Source organism: Eptatretus burgeri, chromosome 7, assembly GCF_056783735.1.
Source record: "Eptatretus burgeri isolate ZD-2024b chromosome 7, Ebu_testis_v1, whole genome shotgun sequence".
Classification (NCBI taxonomy): Eukaryota; Metazoa; Chordata; class Myxini; order Myxiniformes; family Myxinidae; genus Eptatretus; species Eptatretus burgeri.
Window position 1 is genome coordinate 33,530,613 of NC_140967.1, and position 21,450 is coordinate 33,552,062.

Below are 21,450 nucleotides of genomic sequence, written 5' to 3' on the forward strand. Positions count from 1 at the left end.
ATTTTCAATCAACAAGTTTCAGTTAAAATCTAGCAAAGTCATGATGCGGCAAACATCTGGATCTGTGAGTTGTAGGATATAAGTATATGTTCTATGCTTTGGTTTTCAATATCATGATTGAGATGGATGTGAATCTTCGAGCAAAAGAACATGCTGATTTACCATTGAGTAGGCAGTTCACTACGTATTGAAAAAACCAAACTCACAATCGACAAATATGCTCGGGTTTAATTCCTGCAGCTGTTCATTTGAAATACATGCATTGATTGATCTGTAGGAGAGGGAGAAGACTATAAACTGCCATGCTTGTAAACTGGTATCCGCTGCATTTTTCGATGCAAAGACGAATTATTGATGAACGATTATTTGATGGGAGTAAATGAATGATTATGAACATCAACTATCAAGTTTATTGTCTTTCGCCTGGTTAGTTTAACGTTTTCCATTTTCATCAACTCCTACAGATATACGGCCTCTATTTCGACCGATGACTCGTTAAACCAAGATCAATGTGAAGCTAGTGCTTCTAAATCAATGTTAAGGATTTTATGAGAGTATTCTTTGGATTCGATCAGCAATCCACAATCGGCCCATGAATCTGATATGAACAACGGATTGGTTAAATTACATCTCCCTCCACCAAAGGATATTGTTCTACCTCTGGGCGATTGTTTTGCAGTAAAACTTTAAATTACTTGCGATAAATCCAGTTAAGAATGGATGCGTTTCATTTGTGGGGTTATTTTGTGGATGGCACATCCAAAAGCATGCAGGTGATATGCACTTGGAAATCATTTGGTCACTATGAAAGGGCCAATAAACAAAAATTCATCATTATTTTGACACTTATCCACAGGAAAGTTTTTCACTTATTTTAGTCAATTGAGTGTGCTCGTCTGCCTGTCAAGACCAGGCTCAAAATGCGAAATTGCTTTTGCACTCACTAATGGCACACACCTCATGAAATTTTGGACAAGATTTGGAAACATCACAAAACATGATTTTTCTGTATTTTTGAAAGGCTGAAATTTGGCACAAAGTTTCTGTGTGAGCTAAAACATACAAGGGGCATTTCAAAAGTTACATGAACGAGATACTCACAATAGTTCAGTTCACAACAATAACTTTTTACAATATTCTTCTTAAATAGAAGCATATATAAATTATGAAGCAAATATATTAATGCATTTTCATTCAAACATTCCATATATATATATATATATATATATATATATATATATATATATATATATATATATATATATATATATATATATATATATATATATACACACACCTTATGATCATCATCAATGCACCTTATTGCTTCTGGTGTCAGTGCCGAAGCAGTTTCCTGGCAAGGATTATGCTGAATGGTTTGACGTTGTCTTCATCGCCGTCAGTGAGGGTAGGAATTTGTAACTTGGACATTATGCCAGCAATAGCTCACCTATTCTTCAGGAAGAACACCATGGGATCTGTAATGTCCCCCAACCACAGTTATTGGCAGACGAGTCCTCCAGCTTAATGCCCTTCCATTAGATAGCACACACATTAATGCATCGACTGCCTGTGAAACATCAGGATGACAGTTTAGAGCTGGGCCAGGCTACATAGCATAGCGGGGCATACACTCACAGGTGAGTGTACGTACTGCTAGGCTATCCTGCAAGCTGAGCCTTGTTAAACAGTACTTTTTTTAGCATGCCTTGAAATATTCCGTTTATATAACCTTTTGATTGCCAAATGTATAATTATTTTGTTCAGTCAAATCCCATGTAGCTGATTTAATTTAAATGCAATTCTACAATGGTTTAGTTAAGTTTCCAGTTTAAAATACAAATGTTTGTATAATCAATTGAGAAGGGGATTATGTGCAATGGAGAAATTTTGATGAGCTCCTCAGAGTGAACCGAAGTGGTTGATTAAATTTTGGCACAATTTCACGATGGTTTAGTGAAGATCCCAGTTTTAGTAGAAATTATTTCCACAATCATTGAACGATACAAATAATAAAGTGAAAATTGTGCACACTGCTTCGTTGTAACTCAATAAAGATTTAATTGTATATATTGCAATTTTAAAATAGATTCATTCATTTTCCAAGTTGAAGTATGCGGGTTCCCACAATACCTCAAGGATGGAAGGTCATGTAAAACTGTAATCTTGTTAACAGCTTCAGTGTATTCAAACAGAGAGTGAGCTTGTGAAACGTTTGTCATTCAACAATTGTATATTGACGGTCCCACGATAGAATACACTGTTTTACCACAATAGCTCAAGAAGGATGAGGAGGGGGGGGGGGAGAGGAAATGGTATATTATTAGTCCGTCCGCTTGCACAGCTAAGACGGGGTTTTGCAAGTGTGTGTGTGTGTGTGTGTGTGTGTGTGTGTGTGTGTGTGTGTGTGTGTGTGTGTGTGTGTGTGTGTGTGTGTGTGTATCTGCCCAGGGTGTAACCTTGTCACCAACTGAGTATTTGTCATCAAATTTTCAACAAACCCCTATTATGAGAACATGAATAACACTGAATAATAAGTTTTACAATTTTTTTAGCTGTTGTTTTCATCACGTTTAGTTTGAGTACAAAGCGGATGAGGACAGGCTTTGCATTTTGAGGCGCATTGTAGTTCTTCATTGTGATTAAAAAAACAGAGCCAATTAGATATTGGTGGATTTGTAAACTGATTTGTTTAGAGTGGTATGTTGAGTCAACAGAAATCTTACGGCTCTCTATCACTGACACTTTCATAATATTATTTCAATGACAGTTCCTTATATTTAACTGCTTTGATGGCCCCAAGTAACTGCAATAAAAACAATCCACTTCTGCCTTTTCAAACATTATCATTACACTTCAAAGTGAGTATGGCTGGAAGCCTGCTGTTCTTACTGGAGTTATTAATTATTATTACTATTCGTACGAGTGTGGATCAGCATGCTTAATGTGCCTGACCACACGTCGCTGCAGAGGCATAGACATCTTTGACCATGCCTGCTTTCTCAAGGAGTGAGGGAAGTGGGGCAATGGTCGGTGTAGGTTACTGGGGGTTGTGGGGAATGTGGAATGGTGGAGGAGGGATGGGGTGGATGGTGCTGGGAAGGATGGTGGTGGGGTTCACCCAAATATATTTTGTGCTCTGACTGAATATATACTGTAAATCAGAAGTCAGAACCCAACACGTATAAATAAAAAGGAACTGAGCACTAATTTTTATTTCTTTTAAATTATCAGTTAGAGCTGGATGGCAAAGACAGCACAATATCAAAAACTGGAATGGAAAGTCAAAATGCCAACCATACAGAGCAGACGTGCCCCCCAATACATCATTTCCCTTGGACTTCTGGCTTGGTTTTGAAGTTTTGTTTTGCTTTTTTTTTTGGTTTTCTTTTGCCCACATCTCAATCTCAATTAATCAAGTCAAAGTAAGAAAAAAATTGCGCTGATGAAATCAGGTAAGTCATGAACGTGTTTCTTAGGTCAGCTTTAATATGTATATAAAAACAACATGGCGGAATTTGTTAAAGAAAATTTGAAGAAGACGTTTTTGGTCACAAATATACATACATAACCATATACGTTTGCTCCATTACACTATTACCCTGTCATACACATTATTGTCACTGAAAATTATTAATTTCACGATTGTTACACACACTCTCTCAAAAACTGACAACTACCGTGTCAAATACCCAATCCCTCAGGTCTTCAAAGTGCCAACCCAACACCAACTTATGAAGTGATCAATGTTATATCTGCTTGCAACTGCCCCCTGACCTGTCCAAAAGCCATGACAGGTTTGATGTTCGGTGGAATCCTTGGGATCTGCATTATCCTTCCTGCCCTCACGTGTTTATATGACACATTGCTACAGTGGAGTAAGTCTAATCATGCATTTTAACATCAATATAATCTTGCATGCTTGAGACCAAAAAATTATTGAAATTTATGTTGTTGAAAGCAATCTATAATATCAACATTAATATGCTTTTGATCATCACAAATTAGAGATTTTTCACATAACCCCCCTGGAAATCACAATTAAGGATGTTGAAGCTGGCTGGTTAAAGATGATGAACTTGCAGTAATTTTTTTTTGGAATGAATATCGTGGTGTAGATGCAAAGATCAGACATTTTAAATCAAGTGAACCAAACTTGTTTCATATTAAGCACTAGTATACACCACTAATTAAATGGAAATAACCATTGTACTGTATATGGCCATATATCTGACATCCGCAGTGTTCATTGTTGAGACGGAAATAAAACCAAAATGGAAATCAAACCTTCAAATTTGTAAGATCTAGAATGTTTATTCTACAAGTTTCCATTAAATAAATATCAAAGATACTGACTGCATCAAATTACTGTTTACGTGTCTTTTCATTCTTGATACTGAAGTCATGATCATCTATCATGTATTTGGGAGATGAAGAATAATATTTTTGAATAATATAATTAATTTTTTATAAAAAATAATAATAATACGTATATTGAATGTGCCTTAATTTTCCTGTATTTTATCGGATATTTAATGTAACTGAGATATCTCATCTTCCCCTCATTCCTTATTCTTCACCCTCCAGCATTCGAGAGGAGGCGGCGCATGAGAAGGTATGAATTGCTGAAGTGGTTTTCTATTTTCTATTAAAAAAAATATAAAAAACTGACAAAATGTCGTTGCTAACCCCTTCACAAAGAATCAAGCAGATGGCTGAAGAGAAGTCGCTGAGATTGTCGAAGGTGTTGTTAGTGATCCATAATGTTGAAAAAGAATGAACGACACAGATACTACTAAAGTGAAGAATCGCAAAAATGTCTGAGATGCCATGGGTAAAATGGGTAGAACTCTCGAAAGAAACACATCCAGTGTTTGTACAACAACACCAACACAACGTCCTGAAGTTTCAACAACTTCCCATTCGGGTACGGGCCCATGTTTTGACCAAACAAGACAATTGTCTGTGCTGATGATGCCGAGAACACGAACAGAAGAACATTATATTCAACTCTTCTATGTGGAGTTGAAGGTTTTTGAAACAGTTCATAATGAAAATTCGTAACAGCATCATTTTAATAACTTGTTGTTTAACTGACTATATTAGGGAACATCAACATTCGATATGGAGGTATGATGATGAGGTTCAATCCCAGCTGAAGGCAGCAATGTTAAAGATCTGGATTCTAAGTTTCTGGAAACGCAGATATTCTCAAGATAACTACCATGTCACTTTTTAATTGTCAGTTAAAACCCAGCTGGCTCATTAATGATCTTCAGAGAGGGGGTAGTTTGCTTGTCCCCCCTGGTCTGATCAATATGGTATACCCATCCACAGCATTGAGATGAACTCTTCATAGCTTCAGACTTGGAAAGGGCACTAAAATGGGAAGGGCACTATGAAAGGAAGTGTTGCCCAAAACTTCCCTGAATAAAAAACAGCATTAGGTACAATTACTTGGATTAGGATTTGAGAGGAGAAAGATAAAGGGTGATAAGAGTGGATATGGGAATTTGAGGAAGGAAGGAAAAAAAGAGGTTGGGATGAGAAGATAGAGTAAGTGAAGGTTAATGTTTTAGACATACAAAGTGCAGTATAGTATGAGAGAGTGTGAAAGTGAGAATTTCATCATTTTTCCGTACATCATGAACTGATGGTTTGAAATTTGAATATTATGCTGGCTTGTCATATACATCAAACTGTCACTTCAAAATTTGGATAGTCTTTATGAACTGATACCTCCCCTCTGATCTCTGGAGGGCTGGGGTATATATTTTTGGGGAGGGGGGCTGGAAGCAGAGTAACAACTGGTGTACGGTATCATCTCTGTGGTTTTGACTATAATGTATTGAGTGAATATTAATATGTTTACAATTTCCCAACAGGCTTCGGCTGCTGAAACTCCGAAAGATGGCTTTGTTGACAGACACAAAAGGAGTGAACACTAGAACGGGTGAGATTATTACATTGGGCAGTCCAGATATGTGCTAGTACTGTATTTGTAAGAGCGTCATCTGCTATATCTATACAAAAAAAATTCAGTGTGTGTGTGTGTGTGTGTGTGTGTGTGTGTGTGTGTGTGTGTGTGTGTGTGTGTGTGTGTGTGTGTGTGTGTGTGTGTGTCAGTGTGTCTCCTCCATAACTCCAAAACCATATAACCTAGCAGCCTGAAACTTTGCGTGCATACAAAGAAAACTCCGAAGAGCAAGAGTGAAATTGGTTGTTTGGGTGAATTATAACACCCATTTTGAAGACAATTGACGGCCTTATTTAATTATATCCTTCATCAGGAGATCCTCGGCCACCTCTCTCTCTGGGGTCATAAGGCGTTTCCTTGGTAACCTCAATGGGGTCAAAAGGCGTTTCCTGGGTAACCTCGCTGGGGTCATAAGGCGTTTCCTGGCTCACCTCGCTGGGGTCTGAAGCTGCCTTGTTTTTTGGCCTGCTCAACCATGCCTTGACTTGGGACAGGCCGCAACGATTTCTTAACGATAAAGTTGTTTTTTTCCACTTTATCACTCATATTATCGAATACTTGTTCATCATAGCTATGAATCGTTGTATACATCACTTTTGTAAGTACTATAGTTTTCAAATTTGGAGCTTGGAGCAATTTCATGCATTATATGATATGACTTTCCACGATCAACTCTCATGGACTAATTAATGTATATCATCGAAATATTATTTGGGTTTTGAGGATCGGATATCGTCCGGACTAAATGAGTGTCGAAATATGTTGTGAAATCTGATACTTTAAAGAAATAAGAGAGAAGATATACCTATTTACTTTAAGCAAGCAAGACTATGTTCTCTCCTTCACACAAGAAAATGTGAAATTTCCAAAGCATTAAACATCTTTTTCTTCTTTATGGTGAATTATGTTGAGTGAACAAAAAAATTTAGGAATGTGCCAAAATTAACTTGCTTCATATATGATTCAATGTATTCACTTGTGAGACCTCGCGCCCTGTCCCCCAGAGGGACTGCCTATCCATAGCGTCTGCCAGATCTATGTCGATATTTTTGGAGGTTTCGCGAGGTGCTCTACACTCTACAGGGAATCAAAGCAAATCTGGTTTAAAAAAACGGACGTTTCTAAACAGTTAAAACGTTTACGCGGACCCCGAACTGATGCACAGACGAACAGGCTAGATGCCAGATTATCTGCAATGTTTATTTCATGGGCGATTGAACTTTGCGATGTCTCCAGGGTTGTTCTGCCTTAAGCTGCAACTCTTTTGTGGATAAAGTCATTACTTGAACGAATTCATTTTATTTCATTAACTGCTGCGTGTGCAGTGAAGACCGGCTTTAAAGATAAAGGGATCCCACATAATGTGCAGTGACAGCCTGGCCAACCGTTCCTTATCAACCATTTCATTGGAGTGCTTGCATGAGTGCTTAAGCCACTTGCCGAACGCCTTCCAGTCGATAGCGGAACCGCGCTACGTCCTTCTGATCGAATTGTTCACTCAGTGTGGACACTTTTGCCCGCTACGTCATTCAGAGCGAGTGGTTCATGCTCCATCACCCTGAGTGAGTGTTTTGTGCTCCATCACCCTGAGTGAGTGTTTCGTGCTCCATCACCCTGAGTGAGTGTTTTGTGCTCCATCACCCTGAGCTCGTGTTTCGTGCTCCATCACTCTGAGCGAGTGGGTCATGCTCCGTCACCCTGAGCGAGTTGTTGTGAAATAACACCCGATTTCTGAACTGTTTGCCATATTTACGTGTTTTCTCAATTATCAAGTGTAATTTTTTTTCCACCCATCACATGCAGCTGTTTATAAGGAATAATGTTTCTGAACATATTCCTGAAACGTCAATATAAAAGCAGCATTATTTTTCGGTGAAAGTTACTCAAGGTTTCTGGGTTGGACACAGTAAGTACTGTAGTTGGTAATAAGGTCAGGTCAGGTTAGGTATGGGAGCATGTGCCGGCACAGCGCATTGGTAAGAGCACGTGTGTGTGTGTGTGTGTGTGTGTGTGTATGTGTGTGTGTGTGTGTGTGTGTGTGTGTGTGTGTGTGTGTGTGTGTGTGTGTGTGTGTGTGTGTGTGTGTGTGTGTGTGTGTGTGTGTGTGTGTATGTGTGTGTGCGCGCGCATGCGTGCACTGTTCATGAAGCATAACATATTCTCTATGCAAACTCTCCTACATATATATATATATATATATATATATATATATATATATATATATATGTATACATACACATATATCATATCATCCTTGCTCCACCCCTTCCCAATACAGTGCAGCACCCTCCTCCCACATCTGCTCTTCCACTCTCCCCTCCTCTCTCTGTCTCTGGACATATCCAGATGTCTGGATGGTGTTTGTCTTCGGATGTGTCCGGACAGGAGTTTGTCTCCGGACGTTTCCGAGCGGTGTTTATCTCCGGCCAGCTTGGCTCTGGACGTGTCCGGGCGGTGTTTGTCTCCAGACAGCTTGGCCCCAGACGCGTCCAGGCAGTATTTATGTCTGGACTGGAGTTTGTTTCCAGACTGTGTTTATCGTATGACCGGCAGAAAATGCATTTCAGATATGATTTTGTTTCCATCTTCACTGTTATTCTCTGTGGAATCATTTTGATGAAACAGTATGAATCGTAATTAATGCTCCACCACACGTCTGCCTTCCCTTCCCCCACCCCTCCTTGCTCCCCCTCCCTCTCTCGTTTCCCCTCCACCTCTTCCCTCTTCCCGTTCTCTCTCCCCCACCCCTCTCTCCCTCTTCCCCCCCTCTTTTTCTCCCCCCCCTTAGTATTACCATCAGTGAAGCGACGGGTGGTATTTGCTAGTACGCACTATATTTGTTCCTCACACAACAAAGAACACAAAATGACTATTCAAGGCAGGAATTGCCATACCTCAATCGAACCCAAGTCCTTGTGTGATCCTCGATTCTGATGTATTTAAGTTGTGTACAAGCCCCCAGCCTGTTTCTATCTCCATCCCTTGCTTTCTCCATCCCACAGCTCTGAAAGAATCCTCTTCTTTGGAACAGAAAAGCTAGAGAAGACTATATGACATCACTTTTCCTCTTCTATTACTTGCTCATCCGTTATATCAGCTCAGCTGTTTAATTCGTGTATTTCGGTAACAATATCACATATGTACTAAATATTGAAAACTTTTGAATAAAATTGTAAACAGAATATTTCAAATCAATTTATGTTTCAATGGTAGTCCCCAAAGTGTATGAAATAAATGAATTATACCCTTCTGTTCTATTCGTGAATCATTTATCGATCTTTCAGTTTTCATAACTCTAACAATGGATTTACCATTTTTTTATACATTATTATGAAATCAATTACATTTATATTCTAACTGTTAGATTATAGGCAGGCTATCTCATGTTAAGTGTGCCAAGATTAAAATGTGCTCTCACATTTCCACACCGTGGTTGTTCACCATGTAAAAGGCACCATTATGAGCTCTTACATGTGATGGGCCCATTGTTAATTGCACTTGCAACCATTGGTGGGTCCACGGCTTCCTGCATTCTAGAAACAAGTGTCATTCACAGAGGGATCTTGTTTAGTACTGGATCCCATCGGAGGCTAGACCCATGACATAAGCCTCTATTCAGTCGAATCATTTTGGTAGGGCAGCTAAATAGGCCCCATGCACACCCACTGAGTACTTAAGCAAACATACTTTTTTTAGAATCCTTAAGGTGTCTGGTTAACATTTTTAGATGTTAACAAGAAAATTAGGTTGGTCTTGGGGTCTATTTGGCTGCCATCTTGGATTTTGACATGCCTAATTACCGAAAAACAAATTTTCATAACTTTTGAACCAAACATGCTAGAAATACAATTAAAACATCTATTCCATACAGTTTTGACATGACAAATTTATTTATAATATCATTTTTTATATTTGATAATGTTTTATGGGTCATACTTCTCAAAAATGTCAGTGCTTCCTCTGCACTCACCATCTTCTGCAGCATCAGTGTGCGCACTTCATCCACACCAGAGAAGCGAGGATAGCCATACATCAGGCAGACAAACTCTTCCAGACAGTCATACAGCTTGTCTTTCACCCTCCGATATACACCAAGCTGCTTGAGTGCTGCCTGGAACCTTGGGTACTTCTGGAGTTGCTTCAGTGGACCAATCTTTCCTTTGCCTTTGAAGGCACTGGTGCAATCTTCTCCAGTAAAACAATAGAGACCCATAATTGCTGTACAGTGGACACGTCCAGGTGTGCGAGCAACAGAAGTGGCATCCACAATATACAGCAAGGGTAGTGCAAAGTACTGGTAACATCCTCTGTGGTAACCAATGCCATCCAGTTCAACACCTTCTAATGACTTAGGTATCTGACTGCATATATTTTGCATATGATAGGAAGACCCTGAAGGTTCAGCTAAACGTTTATCACGGATGTCATGCAGGAAGGCCAGTTTCTCAATGGGATCTGCTTTGATACTGCTAAATGATGTAAAATTCCCATAATTATTAAAACCAGTCACATGCAAGATACAGTTGGGGGAAGAGACTTTTTCAAGTCAACTCGACTTTCAGTGCTCAGGCGTTTTTTTTTTCCTTTAGGCATAGTTGGGTTAGTTTCTACTTGACTATGATGTGAATCCTCCACCAAATAAGCAATATGTCTATCTACATTCTACCAATTAGTTTCTCACCATCAACATTGCATGCACCTGAAACCAGAAAAAAATATGATGAAGCAATTGAGGAAAAATCGTTTACAGAGGTAATAATGCTGTTGGTCAGTTTACATACAGCGAATGACCACCGCTGCCTCAACAGACACAAGTTAGTAAGGCCCATACAATGTTAAAATTAAAGTAACAAAGGTTTTGTTCAGTTTCCATGTAGTAAATGACCACTGATTCTTCAACAGACTCGAGTCAATAAGGCCCATACATTGAAACAATGTAAAAAAATCTTAACACCTGAAACAAACAGAAAGTATTATTTCGTGTTCTAGGAAGGGAAGGTAAGTATAACACAGCAACAATGGGAAATAGCATAAATTCCTATTATTGTATTTGATTTAAAATTCAAGTTCCAGGATCTTATCACTTAATCAAGTTGCCTCATTTTAGGGGACTTCTACTTCATACATAAGGTGAGTGAGACTATTCTTACCCAGGCCCAACACGGACTAAGAGTTCTAGAAAGACTGACAAACATGTCACAAGGTTACAAAATTTTACAAGGAATGACCATTGCTGACATAGTTATCAGATGCCAGTAAGCAAGGCCTATACAATATGAAATAAGAGTTACAATGTTGTTGATCAGTTTATATGTGGCAATTAACTACCATGGACCAAACATAAAGCATATATATGATTCCTTAGGCATGTTTTTTTCACCATTTTGAGAAGTATGACCCATAAAGCATAATCAAATATTAAAAATGATATTACAAATAAATTTGTCATGTCAAAATTGTATGGAATAGATGTTTCAATTGTATTTCTAGCATGTTTGATTCAAAAGTTATGAAAATTTCTGTTTTTCGATAATTGGGCATGTCAAAATCCAAGATGGCAGCTAAATAGACCCCAAGACCAACCTAATTTTCTTGTTAACTTTTTAAAATGTTAACTGGACACCTTAAGGATTCTAAAAAATATGTTTGCATAAGTACTCGGGGGGGGGGGGTGCGCATGGGGCCTATTTAGCTGCCCTACTATTTTACCTTTACTTTACTCGGTGATATCATCTCCTTTATAGTGTAACCCACATTAATGTATTAAAAGTTTTATTTTCAAAAGTTGAAGCACAGAATGTCTACAGATTCTTTCATTATCTTCAATTTATTTAGGTGCTTCCAAAGTTGTCCAATATTTCTTTCTTCATTGTTTTCAAATAGTCCATCCATTCAGCTGCAATTTCACTCCAAAGACTTCTGAAACCTACCCTCTCTCTCTATCGAGTGCAGCCTGTGGCTGCTGGTTGCATCATTGGTTGGGATGCGGCTATGCCGCTGATGCAGTGTCCCCCTTACGAGTGCACTGGTTCTCATTCTGCCGACCTCGGAAGGATGCTAGGCTGAGTCAAGCCCCTGGTGTATTCATTCAGTGGCCCAACGGGGCTTGAACTCAGGACCCTAGGATGCCAAGCACCTTAACCACTAAGCCAACACCAGGCTTGAAACATACACCGACTGGCAATAAACGGTCTAATGCTATCACGAGGATATTCAAGGAACCTTGGCGCAGAGAGAGGCTATTTGACCCATCATGTATGTGCTGCAACAACCCCAGTATTGTCACCTGTCCACATACATACTGCATATCATCCACATAATAACCCTCTATCTCCATAATCCTCATAACCCTCTATCTCCAATGCATTCAGATACCTATCTAAATCCCATTTAAACTTATCCACCTCGTCCACAGCCACATTTTTGGGGAGACCATTCCATGCATTAACGACTCTTTGACTGAAAGACCCTTCCCTAAAAACTGTCCTCTCACCCCCCCCCCCTAAAGCTATGGCCCCTTGTCTGAACACTGTCCACCCTGCTGAAAAACTGCACTGCACTAATCTAGTCCACACCATTCATGATCGGAAACATCTCCATCAGATCCCCTCGGAATCACTTCTACTTCCAATATTTAAAATCCTGTCTCCTTCAAACATTCCTCATAGCTTAGTCTCGCTAGCCCTGAAATCAATGTATTAGCTCGACACTAAAATCGGAAATCACTCGTAGCCAAGTATGATCATTTTCATGTTCACGATTTGTGGGTCCGCAAGTGGCTGACGAGGCCGATCTTCGAACCACAAGTCATGCTACAGTGAGGGCACTTGTTCCCAGGTGGAAGGTGGTCGGCTGTTTTATTTTCTTGTCTTTCTTTTCTATTCTTATTATTCTCAACTGCTTGTTGACATAATTCCTCAAAACGATGGGAGCTCTAATGGAGCAAATTGTGCCAAGCAGATCAATCTTGCGTTAGGGTCTCTCAATTATCTAAATTGATCTTACATTCCTTCAAGTTACCTTTTAGTGTACTGTGTCTTTGAACAGCTTATGTTGTCCACCATGAGTGGCTTCTGGGTATAACCTGGCATCTGGAGATTCTCTCCAGTTTGAGAGCCTGACCTAACCTTGTCAAAGACAGATGAGATATGTCACGCAGTATCCTGTAATGGCCTACGTGCCCAGATTATTTGAATAAAGAATGCTCCAGGCAGCTTACCAACACTATGAGGTTTGAATAACTTTTTCTTTAAATTAAATCACTCCAAGTGCGACGGTAAAAACCATGCCTTCTCAACATACAACCACACCTTCTTCCAGACAGGGCAGTGCCGCTCTCACCCGCTCGCAGCGATGATGCATGGGCAAAACATGAATATGCATTGAGGCAAGACATGGGCGGAGCATGAATATATGTTTTACATTCAAACTTGGTTACATTACACTCCTCACCTGGTTTTTAGATAAATCACTCCAGCAATTGATTGAGCACGGAGAATTACGTGAACACGAGAACCAAGGTAGTCACCTTGGCTCGAAACAGTCAAAATGTTTTTGAGCATGATCAAAAATGTTGAACATTTGTCAAAAATGAAATAAACTGACGACATAGTACATTATATCCAGTCACTAAATTAATGGACCAGACTATGGCTAATGGATAGGGACATCGTGGAAAATAACATGACAATATGAAATTCACAATCAACAGAGCACAATTAAGGAATTCACTCTTCCCCCCACTGGTGTAATCTGTACGACCTCAGTTACAGGTCACAGGCAGATATGAGGTTTGCCGTCCATGTTGTGGATTCGCACTTTTCAAACCTGACCATCGGCACTGGACAATGTCTCAACCATGTGTCCATAGGGCCAGTCATTCCTGTGCAGATCCGCCTTCAGCAGAACGATATCATTGACACAAAGGTTGCGTTTCTTGACTTTCCACTGTGTACGGGGCCGCATGGTCAGGAGATATTTTTTTTGCCATCATGACCAGAAGGTATTCGCCAAATGTTGTACACATCACCACTGACAGCTGAATATGTCTGGAGGATGACCAAAATCACCTGGTGGTGCATAAAGAGGCTTTGTCTTCATGGCACATAGTGCCGCTGGTGTCAAGACTTCAGGCACGTCTCGATCTGTAGGCACCGGTACAGGTGGACGAGCGTTGACAAGAGCACATACTTCCGCCAGGAATGCAGAAAGGAGCTCGTGAGTTTGAGAAACTTTTGTCTCCAAGTGAATCTCGACTATGACTCCACAACATACACCGATCATTGGTTCCCACACTCCAACCACATGTGATACGTGGGGGGGGGGAGGGGGTGGGGGGGGGTTTGAACTTCAACTTCGAGAAACATGTGAAATGTGTTCCCAATGAATGTTCTTGCTGGTAGAAACACAGCATGACATGACAGCCATGGAGATGACTTGCATTGTTGTACATTGAACACATCACGTGCCATGGTACAGGTGGCTTTCCTGACCCACGAGGGGGAGGGTGTATTACTCTCCCGTAGGGAGCGGGTGTTTCATTCGAGGACCATTCTGGGAGGCCCTGCCTCTGGCACGGAAGTCCATCGGGGGTATGTAAAGGGCTTGCTATCGCCAGCCAAGCCAGTCAATCCACATCAACCGCTTTGCAAGTCGCTCGGCAAGTGGAGCAAGCGAGCAAGAGAGGTGCTTCGTTGTGTTATCAAAAATGGCCAACGTAGTCGGATTGAAAAGTGAAAACGACACGACAACCAATGACATGTTCAGAGGCATATCCGTGCGATGTAAACTCATAATGGGATTCAAACGTGCAGTTCACACTTTCATTGTTATTTTCTACTTTACATCCAAGTTCTTCAAGTTCCACAAACATTCGATCCCCTCCCCCTCCTCGAAATAAGCGCTGCCGAGCACTCCGTTCCGTTCGAGAACTTGCTTGAGCGCTTTGAAGCAAGATAGCCGCTTGGCAAGCGATAGCAAGCCGCTTGCAAACGGAACACACCCCAGGTTTTATTGCAAAACAGCAAATAATTTACAAACAAGTGAAATCCTTCAATACAGCGCGTGTGGTGAATCAAATGAGTACACTAATGTTAAAATATGCAATTTATGCTTTTTCAGTTGCAAAACAATTAAAAAGCGTACTTAATATTTGAAATGTACAAATCTTGTTATTATTGTGACAAGCACCTTTATATAATAGAAGGAATGAAATCGTTCGATACAGCGTGGCAGGAGGCCGCAAAAGGATGATTGTAAGTAAATTTCAACTGCTAATGCATGACGAAACAATTGTTTATGGCTAATATTAAAGAGAATGATGGCAGAAGAAGAACTGATCTTTCTGCGTTCGGCGCGAAATGCCATGGTGGACGGAAATGACGTCTTTCGTTCGTTCGTACAACGTTCGGGAGCGTTTCTTCGTTTTTTACTGTCAAGCAATAAATTAAATGGTTTTCACATATATGTAACACATTAGTTTCACATATTTCCATTGAAATACTCGTGTATTTCCGTCAATTGTCGCCATTTCCGTCGAGGTTACGCACTGCATCTATCGGACGGCTGTCATTGGCTGTCTTGAGGCACGTGGGGGGGGGGGGACACCGGACCCACCGGAGACGTGGTAGACCACGTCGGGGACATTTCAAACTCCGTGCAATTGTATACAGCGCACGCGCTGTAAAAAGATGAACCCGGAGAGTGGGAAAACGACAAGTCGGGGAATAAACGACGTGTCCAACTGATGTTGGGAGGTGTGTTGTGTTATTTCACTCCGTAACCTGACGATACATCACAACATCAAACATTGTTTACCGTGTTTGGAGAGGGATTCACGGACCGAAAACGAAGGGAAAGTCGGTTCAATGTGGAAAAATATTACAAATGGTGGTGCAGGTTCTCCTTGTTATTGTAAAATTAAAATGAACCCACAATGCCATGACTCGGATTCGAACCGAGGTTCCTGCGGCCACAACGCAGAGTGCTAACCACTATACGATCACGGCAAGCTACATGGAACACGATGATGCATCCTTTTGTTCTATTGTTGATTGTATTAATTTCCTTGCGGTGTATAAAACATTGCTCTGTTCGGTTGATATTCGTCTGTTTTCCCAAATCTTTCAACATGTTCAACTGAAACTTGGTACATGGATTTATTACACTGAACTCGCGAAGGGAAAAGCACGGTAAACCATTCAGTTGTGGATGTGTGGCAAACACGTGTCAACAACTATGAGACACAAAATTTTCAAAATATGAGCGGCTCCTCGTGGAATTTTTTTTAACTAGTGCGGGCCCGTAGGTGCGTGCCAGTATGTGCAGCTTCGTGCCTGCAGTATCAGGTCCCCAGCATCAATTGTGACGTCATATCTAACGAAGAAAAAGAATTGTGACGCCCCCTCACTCTCGCCCCTCCTCTCTCGCCCCCCTCTCTCACCCTTCTCTCTCCCCCCCCTCTCTCGCCCCTCCTCTCTCGCCCCCTCTCTCACCCTTCTCTCTCCCCCTCTCTCGCCCTTCTCTCTGCCCCTCTCTCGCTCTTCCCTCTCCCCCCCTCTCACCCTTCTCTCTCCTCCCTCTCTCTCCTCCCTCTCTCCCCCTCCTCTCTCGCCCCAATGTAAATGTATTCACAAATGTCTACCAAGCACACAATAATAATAAATAATAAGGCACATACTCAGGTCCCCAGTATCGATTGTGACGTCATACCAAAAGAAGAAGAAAAAGAATTGTGACGTCAATCGTGCCCAAAAAAATAAAAAATAAAAATAATTAAACAAACATTAATCGTGACGTAATTCGTGATGTCATAGCACCGTGTCCTGTCATTGGTTGACAGATAAATGGCCGTAACTTGGGAACCGCTTGTCCGATCGATATCAAACCTCGAAAAGGTACATCCGCGGGGCCCCGGCAATATTCCTGGCAAGTTTCAATGAGATCGGACCTGTGGTCGTCGAGAAACGGCGGTCGCAGACAAACAGACAGACACACAGAGATTGCTTCAATTATAGATAGACTAGTACGGGCCCGTAGGGGCGGGCCCGTAGGGGCGTGCCCGTAGGTGAGTGCCAGTATGTGCAGCCTCTCTCTCTCAAACCTCGAAAAGGCACATCCGCGGGTCCCCAGCAATATTTCTGGCGAGTTTCAATCGTGCAAACGAAATAATAAATAAACAAATAAATAAATAAATTAACATTAATTGTGATGTCATTCCTGACGTCATATCACTGTGTCCTATCATTGGTCGACAGATAAATGGCCGTAACTTGGGAACCGCTCGTCCGATCGATATCAAACCTCGAAAAGGCACATCCGCGGGTCCCCGGCAATATTCCTGGCAAGTTTCAATGAGATCGGACTGGCGGTCGTCGAGAAACGGCGGTCGCAGACAGACAGACAAACAGACAGACAGACACACAGAGATTTCTGGAATTATAGATAGACTAGTGCGGGCCCATAGGTGCGTGCCGGTAGGTGCGTGCCAGTATGTGCAGCTTCGTTCCTTCGCTCTCGTAAACGACGACTGGATTGGGGCATTTTTTCAATTCGATCGGACCAACCGTATCATAAATGGCCATAACTTGGGAAACACCTGGGAAACATACTCAGGTCCCCAGCGTCAATTGTGACGTCATATCAAACGAAGAAGAAGAATTGTGACACCCCCTCTCTCTCGCCCCCCTCTCTCCCTCCCCCCTTGTCTCGCCCCCTCCTCTCTCGCCCCCTCCTCTCTCCCCCTCTCTTGAATTGTGATGCCCCTCTCTCTCCCCCCTCTCTCGCCCCCTCTCTCGCCCCCTCTCTTGCCCCTCCTCTCTCGCCCCTCTCTCTGTAAATGTATTCATATCACAAATGTCTACCAAGCACAACAATTAATTCAAACCTTGGGAAAAAACAGCTTTCAACCCCTTGGGAAACAGCTGTTTCCCTTGGGAAAATTCAAACCTTGGGATTAATTAATTATTTGAACAATTAATTTAAACCTTGGGAAAAAACAGCTTTCAAACCTTGGGAAACACTTGGGAAACAGCTGAAACGGATGAAGAACGATATCAAACCTTGAAAAGGCACATACTCAGGTCCGCAGCGTAGATTGTGACGTCATACCAAACGTAGAAGAAGAAGAATTGTGACGTCAATCGTGCAAAAAAAAATAATAATAATAAATAAACATTCATTGTGACGTCATTCGTGATGTCATAGCACCGTATCTTGTCATTGTTTGACAGTTAAATGTCTGTAACTTGGGAACCGCTTATCCGATTAATATCAAACCTTGAAAAGGCACATCTGCGGGTCCCCAGAAATATTTCTGCCAAGTTTCAATCAGATCGGACTGTCAATCGTGCAAAAAATAAATAAATAAATAATAAATAAATAAAGAAATAAACATTAATCGTGATGTCATTCGTGATGTCATAGCACGGTGTCTTGTCATTGGTCGACAGATAAATGGCCGTAACTTGGCAACCGCTCGTCCGATTAATATCAAACCTCGAAAAGGCATATCCGCGGGTCCCCGGCAATATTCCTGGAAAGTTTCAATCAAATCGGACCGGCGGTCGTCGAGAAACGGCGGTCGCATACAGACACACACACACACACACACACACACACACACACACACACACACACACAGACACACACACACACACACACACACACACACACACACACACACACACAGATTGCTGGAATTATAGATGGATAATAATTACGACGTCATAGGTCACGTGGTACAGGTGCCATCTTGGAAAAAGTGAAAAAAGTTGCACCTCAATATCTCTGAAACCGCTGCATGGAAAAATTGAAACATGGCTGATTGTCAAACGTATTGATGATGTCATCGGTGTCTTCATTATGACGCCATAAGTCGACAAGTACAACACTTATCCGATCATTATGAATGTTTTTTTCTCAGCAACTGTTGGTCTGATGGACAAAATTTTCACCATCGGAATGTCTCCTCCTGTAGAATATTTTAATGACAATCATGATGTCATAGATCATGTGCTGCAGGCGCCATCTTGGAAAAAACAAAAAACGTTGCACCTCCACGTCCTCAAAACCGTTGACTGTGCATAGTAAGTATTCTATGAATACCATGTAGTTATGATAAGTTACACAACAAGTTCGAGTTTCAGGGAATTTCGTTAATTTTTCAGAGTTTTGCCCTTTTTGAACTGAGATCTCTCGACATAAAACTGTGTATTTGTGAATTTGTCTCTTCCCCCTCATAAGGCCGATTTCAGAAGGGTTCTCAAGACCAATCAATTGTGTGTTCACTACGGTCTATTTTTCAGGATAAAAAACAAAAATTGAATAATGATTTTCATAAAACATTAATAACGTCTCTTGTGTTGGAAATGTGGACGGTGACTTGCAACCGGACCTCAAGGGCGGTGTGCAGAACGTTTTAAAATATAGAACAAATACAAGGCGTTGGGAGGTGAAATTCGCTGCATGTGATGTGTAACATAAGCAGAACAAAAGGAGTATTCATTTATGTCCGTGGGATGTCCAACAAAGAAAGAAGATGTCAGCACATCTGACATGGAGCCGAAACTTCAGACTTTGGTACCCCGGGGGGCTGTACTGTCAAAATGAAACGTCCCAGAAGATAAAGAAAATAGGATCACATTTGTACATGTCGTGTTTTGAAACAACACTTTGTCTTGCTATGAAACATCATGTCGTCCATTCTGCATATTCGTTGGATTTTTTCCTTGAGTGCTTAAGCCACTTGGTGAGCACTCTACAATATTCACAGTCACGAGCAACTGCATGTTGTATATCAATCGACTTGAACAGAGTTCAGGGGTCACTTGCCGGCTTTTGGCCCCTCATTGTTCTGCAATGTGTCGGGTGGTGCCTGGCTCGCTGATAATGTGTAATTGTTATGTTACACCATGATTCCCCTTTTTGTGTGATCTTTCATTACACGACCCGTCACTCGGCAGAGATAAATGGTCAATTTGCCCGAAAAATGCACTTATTGACCTTTGACTCCTGACCTACTCGAGATAGGTCATTATGCAAATGAGCAAAGTTGTAGTACTCATTATGGTCTCTAAGCATGTAAAGATTCATTCAATTCGGTTTAACCATCTTGGAGCTGGTGTACTTTTAATTTTCAGCGGGAATGCTCAATGGCCCTAGGACACCCAAGTTAAGAGGGTTACCATTTGGAAACTATAAGATATAGAAAAAATGGATGTCATATGGCGCATAGAGGATCACCTTAAGGTTATGCATACCAAATCTCATCGAGTTCCATCTCCTGATGTTCCATCTACTCAGTATCAATTTGAATGAAAAGTACCGAAAATCCGGTTTGATATCGGAAATCCCCAAAGTTCGAGGGGGTGCTGTGGGTGAACAAAGATATAAATCGAAAATCTGGCTCGATCGTTTGTGCACAATGTATTCCAGACGATTAGTGTGAATTTACATGACAATCCGACCATAACCCTAGGAGGAGTAGCATTTGGCGCGAAGGCCCCTCCAGGTCTCGCATATTATCAATTTTTGCCCTTTGACCCCTGACCTAAGCAATATCGGTGAATATGTCCTGAGGCAAAGTTGTAGTACTCATTGAGTACCATGAACCTGCAAAGTTGTAGTACTCATTGAGTACCATGAACCTGCAAGGTTTCATTTGTATCGATGCACTCACCTGGTCGCTAGGGGGCCTTCAATTTTCGCCAATTTTCGCGCATATACCCTAACTGTAGGGGGCGCTGGGGGTAAAGTATTCCATATATCACAAAAATCGGAATATGTTTGATAGAGCATCACCTGTAGATCATTCGTGCCAAATTTCATAACCCTACGTGGGATAATGGCTTTCGGAATTGATTTCGCGTGAACGGTACCGATTTTGAAGGTTTTTCGGTTGTTTCTAGGGAACCAAAGCGTCCCTAGCAACCATCACAATTTTCAAAGCACTAGGTCATAAGATGTACCTACCACCCGAGTTTGGTCAAAATCCGCCGACGTTTACTACCAATTATGCTGATGACAAACATCCAAACAAACATCCAAACAAACAGACAGAATTACTGACAATTAGGGTCACCTATTTCGGCGACCCATGAAACAGACAGGAGTGAAAACATGACCTTCACACAACCACATCCTTCACCTTTGGTGACGGAGGTAAAAATTAATAGTTTCTTCAACCTCTTCGTTGTCATCGTCGTTGTTGTTTTTCTCTGGTAAGCTCTGCTCGAACAGGCCCGAGACACGGATGTTGCCGAGCAATCTGCCAGGAGCGACCCAGAGATCTCTCATGTCCATGATGTTGTGCTCTTGTCTCAGTGGAGCCAGGACCACGTAGTCTTCCATAATGTGTTTTGTTGTGCGAGGGGCGGCCTATCAGAGGTTTCAGGTGTCCTCAGTGGTGCCAAGTCTGTGTTTGTGGTGTAACACCTGTGGGTGCTGTCCACAGCGGAGACGTGCAAGGTCAACAT

At 41.4% G+C, this 21,450-nt stretch overlaps 1 protein-coding gene and 1 non-coding gene across 3 annotated transcripts in view; one reads left to right on the forward strand and one right to left on the reverse strand.

Moving 5' to 3' along the window:
- Positions 1 to 9,226, forward strand: part of LOC147022988 (uncharacterized) — a 9,666-nt gene extending 440 nt beyond the window's left edge. Inside the window, exons 2-5 of one of the 2 annotated variants that reach the window (XM_085887993.1) lie at positions 3,705 to 3,878; positions 4,588 to 4,615; positions 5,886 to 5,953; positions 8,766 to 8,965. In XM_085887993.1, coding sequence (XP_085744119.1) covers positions 3,705 to 3,878; positions 4,588 to 4,615; positions 5,886 to 5,953; positions 8,766 to 8,911 — 416 coding nt within the window. In that variant the 3' untranslated portion in view covers positions 8,912 to 8,965. The other variant, XM_085887994.1, reaches the window with a different exon arrangement.
- A 6,686-nt stretch (positions 9,227 to 15,912) lies between these two features.
- On the reverse strand, positions 15,913 to 15,984 carry TRNAH-GUG (transfer RNA histidin (anticodon GUG)). Its single transcript has one exon. It is a non-coding gene; the product is annotated as a tRNA-His (tRNA).
- Positions 15,985 to 21,450: the final 5,466 nt, after the last annotated feature.